The sequence below is a fragment of the Schistocerca cancellata genome, chromosome 6, assembly GCF_023864275.1.
Source record: "Schistocerca cancellata isolate TAMUIC-IGC-003103 chromosome 6, iqSchCanc2.1, whole genome shotgun sequence".
NCBI classification, from domain to species: domain Eukaryota; kingdom Metazoa; phylum Arthropoda; class Insecta; order Orthoptera; family Acrididae; genus Schistocerca; species Schistocerca cancellata.
This window is the reverse complement of record NC_064631.1, coordinates 255237716-255254061: the sequence shown is the minus strand read 5'-3', so window position 1 is coordinate 255254061 and position 16346 is coordinate 255237716. Positions and strand designations below refer to the sequence as shown.

Sequence of the window (16346 nt, the reverse complement as noted above, 5' to 3'; positions counted from 1 at the left end):
CAGACAGAAAACTCAGGGATCTACTTTGTGGAGCAAGTTCCCCCTCTCGCTAGTTCAGAAAGAAACGTGCGCGGTCACAGAGAGAGAAACGCAATCACCAAAGAATGCATGTGTTTTGCGGCGTTTCCCGATTAAAGATTTGCAGCGCATTCTTGTTTTGCGGTAAAGGTTACAGGAATCAAGTACACGAATGTGTTGGAGATACTAATTTTTTCACAACTAGGAGAACACGCCGAGAATTTCACTTTCACCTGTACGTAACAGCGTTTCTTTACGGTAACCATGGATCTGGCATTGTGGCACAGGCCTCTAAAGTCGTCTGATCTCTGATTATGTGACTGTTTTGTGGAGGTTTGAGAAATACTGCGCTTCTAATAACGCCGGATGAAATGCATTGCATCATAGCAACAGCATTTAATACAGTAACTTCTAGAAGTATTAAATGAGTTTGACTATCATCTGGATCTTTGTTGTAAGCCCGTTGGAAAGCGAAATGAAAACTTATAGAAGGCAAATAAAAATTTTAATACTAAATGTAGCTGAGAAACACCCTAAGGATGTACATGAAGAACACAAAAATATGGAAACACCAGAAAACACAACACATGTCTAACAGAGTGTAAGAAAGCCATTGGTATTCAAAACAGCTTCCAGTTGTTTCAGAGTAGGCAAATACAGGTAGTGTCTGGTTTTCAGTGGAGTCCTGTATCATTCTTCCAGCAAACTAGTGACAAGTTTAGTTAACTGTGGCGGTGTTGGATAGCGATCACGCACCATTCTTTCCAAAGTAGACCGCAAAAGCTAAACAATATATAAATCTGGTCACCGTGCTGCCTAGGCGAGATGCGACAGTTCATTTCCGTGCTCACAAAACCTAACATGGACAATGCGAGCTGTGTGGGTAGGAGCCCTGTCATCTTGGAGCACTTCAGCACCACTGGGGAACAAGCATTGTACCATTGGATGGATCTGATCAGCCAAAATGTTCACACAATCTTTGGTGGTAATGCGACCTTGTAGAAGTACCCACGGAAGCATGAAATCCCGGTGCCAAGATATGGCTTTCCAGATCATCACCGTACGCCCGCCTTGTTTGACTCTTGGAACGTAAACTCGCTCAGAAGCTAGAAATAGTGTGAAACAAGACTCATCCGATGAAATGACGTACCTTCTATTGCTCCCGTTACGAGAATTTGCTTCAGTGGTTGGCTAGTTGGTTGATTTGGGGGATGGGACCAAACACCGAGGTCATCGGTCCCATCGGATTGGGGAAGGATGGGGATGGAAGTCGGCTGTGCCCTTTCAAAGGAACCATCCCGACATTTGCCTGAAGTGATTTAGGGAAATCACGGAAAACGTAAATCAGGTTGGCCGGACACAGGTTTGAACCGTCGTCCTCCCGAATGCCAGTCCAGTGTGCTAAACTCTGCGCCAAGTCGCTCGGTTGCTTCAGTGACAAGTGGGTTTGGAATTCCGGCTCGCGCAGCAATTCCTCGCTTATGGAATTTCCTTTATGTTCTTTTTGATGATGGCAGAGATCACGAGTACGACATTTTGTTCTGTAGTCACTTTTAAACTGTTCTCCTGTTATTTTTCGCCACAAACCGTCCGCGTTGTGGCTTATCCACTATCATTGTATGATGTATAAATCTTCGAAACTGTGCCTCTTGCAACATCAAACACGTTGGCTACCTTGGCTATGGAAGCACCAACCACTCGAGCAGCAATAACCCGCCCACGTTTGAAGTCATCCAGCTCCGAAATCACACATTCGCGACTACATAAGGACGTACTGAGGATACTGCAAAGGTGCTGGTCGAGGTCAAATATGGCAGCGCAACTTGCAGGCTTGGCTATTATCTGGATTTATGTTTAACCATGCATTTCTCGCGCGTTTATATACAGGGCAGTCCACTGATCGTGACCGGGCCAAGCATCTCACGAAATAAGAGTCAAACGAAAAAATTGCAAACAAGGAAAGTTGTCTAGCTTGAAGGGGGAAACCTGATGCCGCTATGGTTGGCCTGCTAGACGGCTCTGCCATAGGTCAAACGGATATCAACTGCGTTTTTTAAAAATAGGAACCCCCATTTTTATTACACATTCGTGTAGTACGTAAAGAAATATGTTTTAGTTGGACCACTTTTTTCGCTTTGTGGTAGATGGCGCTGTAATAGTCACAAACATATGGCTCAAAATTTTAGACGATCAGTTGGTAAGAGGTAGGTTTTTAAAATTAAAATGCAGAACGTAGGTACGGTTGAACATTTTATTTCGGTTGTTCCAATGTGATACATGTACCTTTGTGAACTTAATATTTCTGAGGACGCATGCTGTTACAGCATGATTACCTGTAAAAACCACATTAATGCAATAAATGCTCAAAATGATGTCCGTCAGCCTCAATGCATTTGGCAATACGTGTACGACATTCCTCTCAACAGCGAGTAGTTCGCCATCCGTAATGTTCGCACATGCATTGACAATGCGCTGACGCATGTTGTCACGCGTTGTCGGTGGATCACGGATAGCAAATATCCTTCAACTTTCCCCACAGGAAGATACCCGAGGACGTCAGATCCGGTGAACGTGCGGGCCATGGTATGTTGCTTCGACTACCAATCCACCTGTCATGAAATACGATATTCAGTACCGCTTCAAACGCACGCGAGCTATGTGCCGGACATCCATCATGTTGGAAGTACATCGCCATTCTGTCATGCAGTGAAACAAAAAATGGTTCAAATGGCTCTGAGCACTATGGGACTTAACATATATGGTCATCAGTCCCCTAGAACTTAGAACTACTTAAACCTAACTAACCTAAAGCACATCACACAACACCCAGCCATCACGAGGCAGAGAAAATCCCTGACCCCTCCGGGAATCGAACCCGGGAACCCGGGCGCGGGAAGCGAGAACGCTACCGCACGACCACGAGCTGCGAACCATGTAGTGAAACATCTTGTAGTAACATCGGTAGAACATTACGTAGGAAATCAGCGTACATTGCACCATTTATATTGCCATCGATGAAATGGGGGCTAATTATCCTTCCTCCCATAATGCCGCACCATACATTAACCCGCCAAGGTCGCTGATGTTCCACTCGTCGCAACCATCGTGGATTTTTCGTTGCCCAATAGTGTATATTATGCCGGTTTACGTTACCGCTGTTGGTGAGTGCAAAAAATCTGTCATCGTCCCGTAATTTCTCTTGTGCCCAGTGGCAGAACTGTACACGACGTTCAGAGTAGTCGCCATACAATTCCTGGTGCACAGAAATATGGTACGGGTGCAATCGATGTTGATGTAACATTCTCAACACCGACGTTTTTGAGATTCCAGATTCTCACGTAATTTCTCTGTTACTGATGTGCGGATTAGCCGCGACAGCAGCTAAAACACCTACTTGGGCATCATCATTTGTTGCAGGTCGTGGTTGACGTTTCACATGTGGCTGAACTCTTCCTGTTCCTTAAATAAGGTAACTATCCGGTGAACGGTCCGGAAACTTGGATGATGTCGTCCAGGATACCGAGCAGCATACATATCACACGGCCGTTGGGCATTGTGATCACAATAGCCATATATAAACACGATATCGACCTTTTCCGCAATTAGTAAACGGTCCATTTTAACACGGGTAATGTATCACGAAGCAAATACCGTCCGCACTGACGGAATGTTACTTGATACCACGTACTTACGCGTTTGTGACTATTACAGTGCCATCTATCGCAAAGCGACAAAACAAACCAACTAAAACATTCATATTTCTTTACGTACTACACGAATATATAATAAAAATGGGGGTTCCTATTTAAAAAACGCAGTTGATATCCGCCATCTACCGGGCCAACCATAGCGCCATCTGGTTTCCCCCTTCAAGCTAGACGTGTTTCGTTCTTTGTAGTTTTTTCGTTTGATGCTTATTTCGTGAAATATTTGGCCCAGTCACTATCAATGGACCACCCAGTATATTTTTTTCCATTTTTGAAAATCCGCTAGATATGGAAAGTACGAATTTGTAGTCCTATGCCGAAGTAAAAATTTACCCCAAATTTCTGTGTTCATCCCTGTAGAAGGTACAGTAATATGAAATAGGACGAATCTCTAAGAAAAACCATCTACTTTCCATTTCAAATACACATGATAAATTCAGATGTCCTAGACCTATCACTCCACTTAAACCGGACTAACTTCCTTATATTGCGCTTTCTGACGACGACGACGCATAAATTGTTGCGTTTCTTTCGTGTGACAAACTTTTAGTAACCGAGCCAGACATGTAAGTGACCCGTCAGGACACACAAGAGAGGGCGTTACTAGGCGTAGGTGTACAACAGTTACATTTTTTAGCAAAAAACTGTTCTTTTCTAATGAGAGGGGTTGTTCAAATTAAAGAAATAAATATCACTAAGTGGTCACCTGAGTATTATTATTATTATTGGAACTTTGGGTATGTGCCTGGAATTCACTCTAAATGTAAAAAATGTAGATTAATTTCAAACCACTTCAGTAATACAAATACCAATGGTAGTGATTGACAGCGTGTAGGCAAATGGATGTCCAGAATGTGCGGTTTGATGGTATTGCTAAGGTGCACACTAACTAGGTAAGGCTCAAATAAACTGATGGTTGATAGTAAACACTGATCAAAGCAAGTACAGATGGTTTTTCTAATATTAACTTTAAGTGTTATAGTATGATTGGCAAATGTGTAAGTACACCTGTCTTATTCTAGTTTCTACAATGGCATCAACGCTTCTACTCTTTAAAAAGCGTTTAACATTCATTAAATCTGACAACATAATTCACAAGTATACGGTACCTACTAATCTGAACATATGAATCCCTCGGCACACAATATGCCGAGAAACAACTGTGTAACAATATGTGAAATGAATGTTCATATTAAGTGTTCCTCATTGTATATCAGCAGTGCAGTCCCTCAACTTTAAGTCGAATAGAAGCTTTACACACGTCCGTTAACTACTGTTAGGTTCTGTATCCTAAGCAACTCACAGACTATTCACACAGAAATTGGAAGTAAGTGTCACAGTATCTGTATTTGCAGCGAATCACATTTGACACTCTCTCCTTCTATCTCGTTACTTAGCTGACTTCAGTTTTGCTTCCTTTAATTACTTTTAAATTGTAACTATATAACATACGCAGGTAACATGAGGACAGTTGCAGTCATTTTATAGAAGATGAAGTATCTATATCTGATCCTTGTACTAACGAATACTTACTACTTTTGCATTTGCTCAACATCAGAGAGACCTCAAGCGGTTCATGCATATAAATCAATTTTTTGTTGTGGTCTTCAGTCCAGAGACTGGATTAATGCAGCTAGCTACGCTGCTCTATCCTGTGTAAGTTTCTTCATCTCCAAGTAATTATTGCAACCTACAACCTTCGGAATCTGCTTAGTGTATTCATCTCTTGGCCTCCCTCTACGATTTTTACCGTCCAGGCTGCCCTCTAACACTAAATTGGTGATCCCTTCATGCCTCAAAACATGTCCTACCAACCGATCCCATCTTCTAGTCATGCTGTGCCACAAATTCCTCTTCTCCCCAATTCTATTCAGTACCTCCTCATTAGTAACGTGATCTACCCATCTAATCAGCAGCATTCTTCTGTAGCACGGCATTTCGAAAGCTTCTGTTCTCTTCTTGTCTAGTAAATCATAGCAAGAGAAAAAAAGGCAATTTTGCAACCCAGTGATTATAAACGATTCTTCTTTGCGTGGATTAAAGTACCAAACATACAATCGTATTTGCAAAATTTCAAAATATCTTCAAGCGGCTATTTCTTGAAGTTTAATTGTTCTGCTATGTCAGATTCTTCTCTTACCAAATAGTGTCCATTTCTTTAAGACCAAGACAATTATTTTAAATTACCATTGAGGCACTTCGTGAACAATCACAATAATTTTTAGTTCCACTTTACTTTGCGAGTATTTCAGCTCTTTTATATCGCTTGCACAATATTGAAGCTCAATGGCGTAACAAAGATACTACTATCACCAACATTCGCTACGTAATTGAATCGTGCACTGAATCCAGTTATACAAACGAAAATTGCTTTAAACAACGTTCTCTCAGTCGATACGAAAACGGTTTACAAAAGAGAGTTACAATATTAAGATTTATACAATGACATTTGCAATTTCTTCCACAAGGCACTAAACAATTACTTTTCCATATGGATGTATAAAAGCGATCTCTGGAGGCGGTTAACTTAATTATCGGTAATGACTACCCGCGGTTCTGCCTGGCGGATGGAGATGTCACTTAGTTACGTAGTTGTGGTACGCAAACCACAGATGGCTCTGCCGTACCGTTACTTTTCCGTGTACACCTTGGCGTCCAGAAATATTTGTGTTACTTTGCTTCCAAAGTAGAAAACTAACGAGTTAACGTCATCGCTAGTTCAATTTCTGCTACTCCTGATTACATTCAACTGTCTTTGATTAATACTTACTCTATATTCTGTTTTCATTGGACCATTTCATATGACAAGTCTTGTAATTATTTCTCACTTCCACTGTGCATAGTAACGTCATAAACTAATCTTCCCATTCGTTCTGTCATCCTGGATTTTATACTACTCCTTAGCCTTTCTTTTACTCCTGTTAATGCGTCTTCAATGTACAGTATGAACAGTAGGGGGGAGGGTGGGAGAAGACTGCATTTACGCTTTACACCAACATTAAACGCATCACTCTTATCCTGTTCTGTAAATCCTTAAATGTGACTTCATCTGGTTGTCCTTCATGTGTTGAATGTTTTATATTATCATTTCACACTAGAGAAAATTGTACCCTCGGTAAAATCAATTTCAGATACTAACTTATTTGCAGGTAAACAGAGTTGAGGTGTGAGACGATTTAAAACAATACCGGTACTGAATAAAGATCGGAAAGTTTCCTTCTAATCTAAAATGTTACAGTATTTACCGCAGTCTGTTATTGTCGTTGTATATCACTCTTCTGCGTCACTGGCTCTCCCAACCGCTTGTTTGGCACTCATCGGCGACCCGATCAAGTGAAGACCAGCTGCTGGGTGATCATCATCTGCGTGGAACGCGCCTTCCCATGGGCATCTACTCGCCTCGCCCCGCCCAGCCCCGGTCAGTTCAAGTGTTGACCCCTCATAAATTAAATAACGTTATCAGATCGGTGACGACCGAACGTCTGCCGACATTAGCATCGCACACGTCCTGCCCAGCCGCCCCATAAATCTCAATGGAACGTCATTGCGTCCAATCCGATCGTATCGCGCATCGGCCGAAGCATTAAGTGGGTCCCTATTTCAGTTCTCCGAACGACAGTATCGATTCTGAGCTACTAAATTGGGTGTAATGGTCGCGACCGGGGAGCAATTTGGCCTCCCGTCCCACAGCCGTTCCGGCCTTAGAAACTCGGTATTGAGTTATCTCGGAACCGATTCCTCGTTACAGATATACGAGAAATGCCCCGGAAAGTTGTCTGCTATCCCACAATTTAGCACTAAGAGTATTAGCTGCTCTGTCGTATTCAGCTACGAATAAACGGCAGCAATAAGTGAAACGCTCTTGAGTTGTACGTCAGGTTATTTGCATTATTTCAAGGCATACAGCGAATAAAATAACAGGTGGACGTCACCCGCACACACTGACGATTACTGTTACCTGTACTACTAAATCATTTTTATTCCTCAATAGGTAAGAGATACCTATGTGTGTGAGAGGCTTATTTTTTTTTTCCTTTTTGTGTGAAACACCTAATCCATAACTAATGACAAAATTATGATTGTTGTACGTTTCTTTTGGATTTATTTATGCCAAGAATGTCATTTACTGTGATACATCTTTCGCTTCATGTATTCATGCACCCATTGATAAGCACTTGTCTGTGTCAAAGAATCGTATCTCTTACCTGCCTTCCAGAGAACCTCATCTTTTGATGGGAACTGCAAGGCACGTCTAACGCAAGTCGATGAAACTAAGCCAGCCAACAGAAATACTTGGCAGGCAGAATCGGTAGGCGACGACCGAATAATCAGCAGACGAAAAGATACATCCCTACTTTTGTTTGTTCCACCTCCGTGACTGTGTGGTCACCGTGGCCGTATGCCGTGCCAGAGACCTGGGTTCTATTTCCGTCTGGGTTTTTTGCTCTTTGTTTTTTATTCCCTTTTACAGTTTGCGTGAAACACTTCGAAATTAACGTCCTACTTATGTTCAGTTATCTGGGCTTGAAGTTGATTGTATGACTGCTTTTTCACTCATTAATTTTTATCATGGGCGTTAATACGAATTTAGGGATATTGCCTTTTATCTAAATCTGGTCATTTAAAGTCATGCGGTACGTTAAAGGACACTTGTATGTGAAACATGTGGTTTTGTATTCATTTTCTGAACAATACGTATTAAGTATAATTTGCTATTGTCAACGGCCTTGCCGCTGTGGTAAGACCGGTTTCCGTCAGATCACTAAAGTTAAGCGCTGTCGGGCAGGGCTAGCAGTTGTATGGGTGACAATGCGGTCAGCCGAGCGCTGATGGCAAGTGGGGTGCACTCAGCCCTTGTGAGGCAAACCGAGGAGCTATTTGATCGAGAAGTAGCGGCTCCGATATCGTAAGCTGATATGCGGCCGGGAGAGCAGTGTGCTGAGCACATGCCTCTCCATATCCGCATCCAATGATCACTATTGGCTGAGGATGACACGGCGGCCGGTTGGTACCGTTGGGCTATCATGACCTGTTGGGCGGAGTTTTGTAATTTGCTGTCCTTACGAACTTACTTTTCATTATTTCTGATCTTTTTTCAAATCTTCGCATACGATCATTTAAGAATTCCATTTCAAGAAGAGAGAATAAACTGCCTCCAGCAATGACGGGAGTTTCCTATTTTTAAATTAATTTTTCAGTTTTCAATTTTGCAGATGACACTTGAGGTATGTGGTTGCAACGACGAGAACTTCTACCTATTGCTAGTACACTAGCTCAGATTTTTATTTTTATTATGTGTTATAGTACACAGAGTGCAAAATATTTGCACTGCACGAATTAACCTATTAGGTTAGGCACAAACAGCGAGTAATTACGTGAGCTTTGTTGTAGCGATTATGATTTTGGTTTCTTCTTGGTTTATCTTGTGTTAAACCCCGCTTTTAGTTATTGCGCTTCGTTATAAAAAGTTCCTTGTCACTACGAAATCAAAAACATAGTTAGTCTGATTGCCTTTGTCCACTTTTGCGCCAGATTCCATATCAACGGGGATGTTTCAAGGCACTGAAACCCAGTCCCATGGTCTCCTATGAAATCACAAGTGAATGTGCGACGTAGGGATAAGATTTCAATGTGAAGGTAGGTAAATGGTATCCTGCGACTTCAGGCGATGGTGGTGCACAAAATCACACCGTTACATCCCATTATTCTATTGCAAGAACATGTCATATGGAGAATGACATACAACAATCGTCACATTTTCATTAGTAGTACCACATTTATCAGTTCACAAGAAGTAAAACTTGATTGTATTTAACATCCTTAAAGTGATACAGCATCAACTTTTCAGATTCTGCAAGCACCCGTCAGATGGCCCTATTCGGAACTAACATAAAAGTAACGTAAAACATGCTTCAAAACTTGTCATTTATTATTGTTAAAGGAGGGGGTTCCGGTATTGGAGGGGTGGTTGGTTACAGCAACAGTTTGAAAAGGTCTGAAAAGACAGCTTCACGAAGAGGTTTCCACTGGATGATCTTTTACGACTTTCGTAAGCGTCTAACACAACGGCGCTGCCTCCAATCACTTCGTGCAATTTTTGGTAGAGGTTTGGAATTTCATGGTCGTGCTTCCGCCATCTTTAAACTTCGTGAGGACCTAGCAAAATCGGTTGCTGTAAAGTAGAGGTTGCAGCCGGTCGGTAAATGAGTCACTGTGAGAATGGCGCAGTATTAGGTGTACTGTTGACCGCAGTGTGTTCGACTTTTCCGTGCCTACCGATTCCGTACAGCTCGACAAAAACAAGCTCTTGTCAATTTATGTGAGGAAATACTCAAACATTTGACTGACCACATGCTAAATATGTCACCAACATCGTATTAGGAGACGAAGCCTGAATATTCGGACACCCCTATGTAGTGCCCAATTTACCATAAATGTCACTAGAGGTGCGCCCGCCAGTACAGAAGGATGAGGGGAGCCGGGGATCTTTATTTTCGGATTTTCGGAATTCTAGGTGCCAGAAAGTACCGCTTCAATCATACAGCCCCACCCACACCCCCAACGCCCCCACCATAAGATTTAACATAATGGGCAAGTGCTACCGTCTGACCCTGTAGCAGTATCATTTGCTCCCCAGTTCTAATCGATTCATATCGGCGCAAGTCGAGAGTCTTCGTGACTGTCGCAACATTCAAACAGTTGCTTTCTACCTGCTCAGTGGACGTATGTCCAGTACATAGGCTGCCGCAACACGCTTTTTATTTATTACGAAGTTCTCTCACTTTGTAGCAATGGTTAGAATAGACTCTACCGAACTGTAGATTTACGACTTCTGGCCAATGGGAGAACTATTACTTTAGCGATCACTATGTATATTTGACTATTTTTATTGTATCTCTGTGAGATGAAAAAACTCGAGAAACAAAAACTAATACAATCGTTCTTCCCATGCGCCATTCGCGAATGGAACAGGGAAAGGGGTTTCAGTCAGTGGTACCAGAAGTACCATCCACTATACACCGTAAGGTCGCAGGGTAGTGATTGACTTGTAGATGTTCACTGGAAATTCTTACGATCGTAGACGTTCGTTGGAGGGGGTGGGGTGGGGGTGGGGGGGTGCCAGGTTGGTGTGCCGCGGAGGAATGGTTGGAGCGTAGGGCGACAGAGGGGCACTTGACACCACCCCCCCCCCACCCCCTTAAAAATCTGAGGCACAGAGTTTTTATTTATCACAGGATTCTCATACATTTGAAGATGTAATTTCCGTAATTCTGCAAAACCTCCCGTTTAGTTTGTTGCATCATCATGTGACTGATAGCAGTGAGACATGTTATGACAATCCATTCCTCTCTTTACAAAATGTAACACCAGACATTCGATTCAGGAGTACTGGCCTCTTTCTTTTGTGAGTTGCTGCGCTTTCCGTAATAATGAGCACACCACTGTTCCACGAATCAAAATAGGGCGGAAAAAAGCCGCTCTTGTGTGCCTTGTCGAATTCCTTTATTGTTTTCTTCGAAGTTGGTACGATGCTTTTCCGAACTGTTGCGAAATCAAATTCCCCAACGTAACCGACAATAGCTGAAACACGTGCAGATAAAAATCCTACGTCAGTATCGCAAATTTTCTTTATTGATTACCGGTTTCCTCCCAATGACGAACCGTCCTCAGATCTAAAATACAGAAAACAGCATATACAATGAGTGAACAATAAAAAATACATTCATTGTTTGAATTTCCATTATGCAGTACATTGCAATCTGAAAAGTTGTTCTGTGAGTGGAAATCATTACACATCGTCGTTCTCTTAGAGCTATGTGGCACATTCACTTTACCGGTGAATACTGTTTCCTAAAATTTTCTCTATAAACCAGAGTCGACCATTCGCCTTCCCCTACCACAGGTTCTCACATGCTCGTTCCATTTCATATCGCTTTGTAACGTTACTCCCAGATATTTAAAAGACATGACTGTGTCAAGCAGGATTCTGGTAATAATGTGTCCTAACATCACAGGTTTGATCTTCCTACTCATCCGCATGAACTTACATTTTTGCCTTCGTGGGGCATCTTCAAATTATCTTAAAATTTTCCTTTTACAACAAATTAAAAATAATACAGCGACTCTGTGCTAGACTGAAACACTGCTCGAATAAATGAACTCGCGTGTTTCAACCTAGAATAGAGCCTTTTTATGGTTCTTAAAATGTTGGAAAAGGCGAATGTCTCGGCGGATCCATCTGATTCGACGCGTGATTCCGTCTACCACAGAGACGCTTTATTATTTTTAATAAGTCGTAAAGCGAAAATTTTAAGATGATCTTAAGATGCCCCGCGAAGGCGAAATGCTTTGTTAGTAAAAGAATATGCTGCAACCAAGGCTGTTTTTAATTCAAATATTTTTGCTTCGAATGATCGCTCTTGTCATATCCGGAGAATACTGACCATTTCTCTTGGGACACCCGGTATATATACCTAACTTGCGGGTCTAAAACATAGTTTCAAGTTGAACCATCCTCTTGTATCTCCTTAATTAAACAGTGAATAATTTCACTCAGAGGGACAATACATACAAGATAATACGCTTACGGCTACTGAAAACTGACTGAACTTACCTGCAGCGGATACTTGCTGGCAGTCTTGCCATAGGAGACCATCAGCACACTGGCCGCCATCAGCAACCTGAAAACAGACACATGTCACTTTAGACAGCTGGCTTCAAATGGTTCAAATGGCACTGAGCACTATGGGACTCAACATCTTAGGTCATAAGTCCCCTAGAACTTAGAACTACTTAAACCTAACTAACATATTGACATCACACACACCCATGCCCGAGGCAGGATTCGAACCTGCGACCGTAGCAGTCCTGCGGTTCTGGACTGCAGCGCCAGAACCGCTAGACCACCGCGGCCGGCACATTAGACAGCTGCACGTACACATTCCAGTAGCGCTCGGCGGTTGTGCTTACAAAGTGTTACACACATTTCATTTCGAGACAAATTACCATTTAATACCATTGCGAAGGAAGTCGTCACCAAGCGCTGTCAGATTCTTTGTGAAGCTACAGAACCTATATCTATTAAAGGGCAAATGAAACTATATGTTCCAGCCAACTCTTAAAATCTCCAACGTCTATGATGTGTATACGCAGTGTGAAGCGACAAATGAAAATTTGTAGCAAAGCTGGGATTCGAACCCGGGTCCATTGCTCACTAAGCAGATGCTGTAATCTCTACCCCAACCTGACACAGTGGCTTCATTGAACTGCACTGACTACTTTAGCAAAGCACGCCTAGCTCCTCAGTCAAAATTCAGGCAGGATCCCTCGTTTCGTTCGATGCTGAAGTGCTGTCTCAATAAATTTGCAAAGCCTCAGCAGTGAGGTTCAAGTTCAAGGGGGAAATATGAAAGTGGGCTGAGGCGTGACTGGGAATTCTGATTGGGGAGGGAGGCGTGTTAAGATAGCCCATGCAGTCGTGCGGAGCTGGTATGCCATGGTGGCGTAGTGGTTAGTGTATCTGCCTCGTGAACAGAAGTCCTGGTTTTTGGCGCAAATTTTCATTTTCGCTTCAGCCTGCATGTATCCATATTTTAAACTGTTAGCTCTACTATCAGGTCGTACACCTGTATGCTTCTCCTCAGGGCTTGGTGAAGTGTTTCACTTGGCAAACTTAATACTGATAACTAAATGAGAAACAGTGCAGTTAGTGATGAATTAAGTTATTGCCTCACATGGCGACTGACTCATTCAGGGCGAAGAAAATCTCCTTTCCACTACTATTATGTTACACTAAAAAGCGAAATGCAACAATAAACGTCATCATCAATAGCAGCGTCAGCAGCAGTTGCGGCCACAATCTGACTTCCTTCAGACGTCTTTGCGAACTGCAGCGATACACATTCGTATTTCTCTAGCATGCTCTCTAGTATCACATGCTCACCATACGTTAGCTCCTCAGCTCGGTCTTTTCTTAGAACTTAGAATTATTCGAGATCACTGCATGCTTCTAGCATTGCTCCCTTTGCTGCCTCATTTTGCCTTCGTTCAGATTTTGTATTCCAACTAGGTTTCGCCTACATACGTATTGCGCTCTTTCCTTTCGTAGCAACCTCATGGGTATTTTACTACGGTGGGTCTTTCGCATCTCTTACAACCTTGCTCGGCGCTTACTAGTATTTGGAGTATTGTACTATGATTTTCATTTGATTCAGCAAATTACTTCTTTTTTATATCTGCCATCTAATCGCTCGAGGAACACGTCCTCCTCACTTCAGTGCCATTACAGTCATGATGAGGCCTTCCACTCCAGTCTCTTATATTTTTTTCCTGTTGTTCCCAGTCATTCCCAACAAGTACCTGATAACTGAACCACTCTACATTTGGAATGATTTTTTGGTGTAATGTATGAGCCTCATTGCTGTACGTCGACTGCTGATAAACAATGATTTTATGTTTATACCATTTAAGGCACACCAGAAGCTTAATTTTGCAAACGCTGTGTTGTTAAACAAAAGTACTGAAGGCCACTTTTTCATTTCTTTCATTTCTAATTTCTTTTCTCAGGCATTAAGTCTCACAACTGGTTCTATGGCTTAGAAAAATATACAATATTTTTTTCTGGTGTAGGCACCGACCTTGCCGCAGTAGATACACCGGTTCCCGTCAGATCACCGAAGTTTAGCGCTGTAGGGCGTGGCCGGCACTTGGATAGGTGACCATCCAGGCCGCGATGCAATGTTGCCATTTTTCTGGGGGCACTCAGCCTCGTGATGCCAATTGAGGAGCTACTCGACCGAATAGTAGCGGCTCCGGTCAAAGAAAACCATAATTACGAACGAGAGAGGGGTGTGCTAACAACACGCCTCTCCTATCCGCACCCTCAGCTTAGGATGACATGGCGGTCGAATGGTTTCGATGGGCCACTTGTGGCCTCAAGACGAAGTGCTACAAGGCTTTTTTTTTTCAGGACTCAATGTAATGGATGTGGAACACCACAGCCGTATTTTATAAATATTGATTATTGAGATTTCAGTGCTACGTATTAGTCGTCTTTAGGCCTTTTTTTAACCAAATAAGTACTTCCACTCATTGACTCATGTATCATAGGACCCATACATAAACTAGGTGCTGTCGGCAACTGTTCGTTAGGATTGTATGTTCCGAACGTGTAGTCACCACTGTAATAAAAAATCGTAAACAGCCGCAGATGAGTGACATTTTTATTTATTTTTTCATTATGAACGTAGTGCTGACGTTTCTTCTTCCCACAAGGAGCTAATTGTGCAGGACAAACATAAAGTTGCCTAATCGATGGGAAAAAGGAAGTACAAAGGTAGCAGGTTGTCATTCACCTCTTTTCGAATTTTTTTCACCATTTGTTTTCTAAAAGATTGTGGATGAAAAAGAAAGAAAAGAAAGTTTAAGGCGACCGCTCGCGTAAAGCGGGAAATATGGGTTCGAGTCCCCTTCCGGCACAAATTTTCATTGTTTTCATTCCCTTATACAGCTGATGGTTGTTTGCATTCGCCACTGCGAATACATTTCATGTTTTTCATAACGACTGTAGTCGCCGCTTTGCCTGTTCCTTCAGACACGCATGCATATCCGAAGGTACATTGCATCGTTTCTCTTAACAACACAGACACTACAATATAGCAAGACCAGTTTCTTAGCCTGACCTAAAAATGTGTAACTTTCACTAAAGCCGTCGTATTTGTCCCAAGCGATCAGCAATTGTGTCGATATTTAAAATAAAATTAATTTTATTTGTATTTTTAGTTCCACATAAAGATTCTTTTAATACGTCACTAGCTTCGGTACCCCTGAATCATCTTCAGATCTAAAAACAAATGTAAACGAAATATGTACTGTCTACTTTTATAAAGACGTAGGAAATCATTGCAAGTAAGTGTGGAATTTACCTATGTAGTTGCGTCAACAACCCATCTGTATCACAACCACACATCAGTGAGTGGTACGAAACTGAGATCCACGTCTAAAACGCCTTTTATAGTTTACACATCGTTATATACGTTTTATAATTTTAGCCTAAAACTTTCTCTTTTTATGTAAGATACTGCAGAATTTTACAGAAAGTAAATCCGTTGTGGTCACTGCATCCCTCCCCCCATCGTTTCACAGGCTTAATGTTCTAGCGTTAATTCGTAAATAATTCTACTTTTTTAATTTTACATGTTACTATAATTATTTGCCGAGTGTAATGCGATACGCTTCCTCGTCTTTTTAAAGTCAGGTCTAGCGATTCTAGGCGCTCAGTCCGGAACCGCGGGACTGCTACGGTCGCAGGTTCGACTCCTGCCTCGGGCATGTGTGTGATGTCCTTAGGTTAGTTAGGTTTAAGTAGTTCTAAGTTCTAGGGGGCTGATGACCTCAGATGTTAAGTCCCATAGTGCTCAGAGTCATTTGAACCATTTTTATACTCTTAATATCACAACTATAGTATTTTACATAATTTTACTTTTTATTTTTAGCGTATAACTATCTCTTTTCACGAAAGTTACTATGAAGTTTTACGAAATGTAAATCCGTATGGCTCTTGTCATCTCTCCGACTCCCCTCCCTCAATTCCTTTCCCTCTCCCAGTTCCCCCTTCTCCAA

The 16346-nt window shown here is 42.1% G+C and overlaps 1 protein-coding gene across 1 annotated transcript in view; it reads right to left on the bottom strand.

Annotated features, from left to right (window-relative positions):
* LOC126088270 (thrombospondin type-1 domain-containing protein 4-like) overlaps positions 1-16346 on the bottom strand; it is a 182874-nt gene that overhangs the window by 83022 nt on the left and 83506 nt on the right. Inside the window, exon 3 of the mRNA XM_049906401.1 lies at positions 12340-12406. Within this exon, the coding sequence (XP_049762358.1) occupies positions 12340-12406 (67 nt within the window). The remainder of the gene's footprint in view (positions 1-12339; positions 12407-16346) is intronic.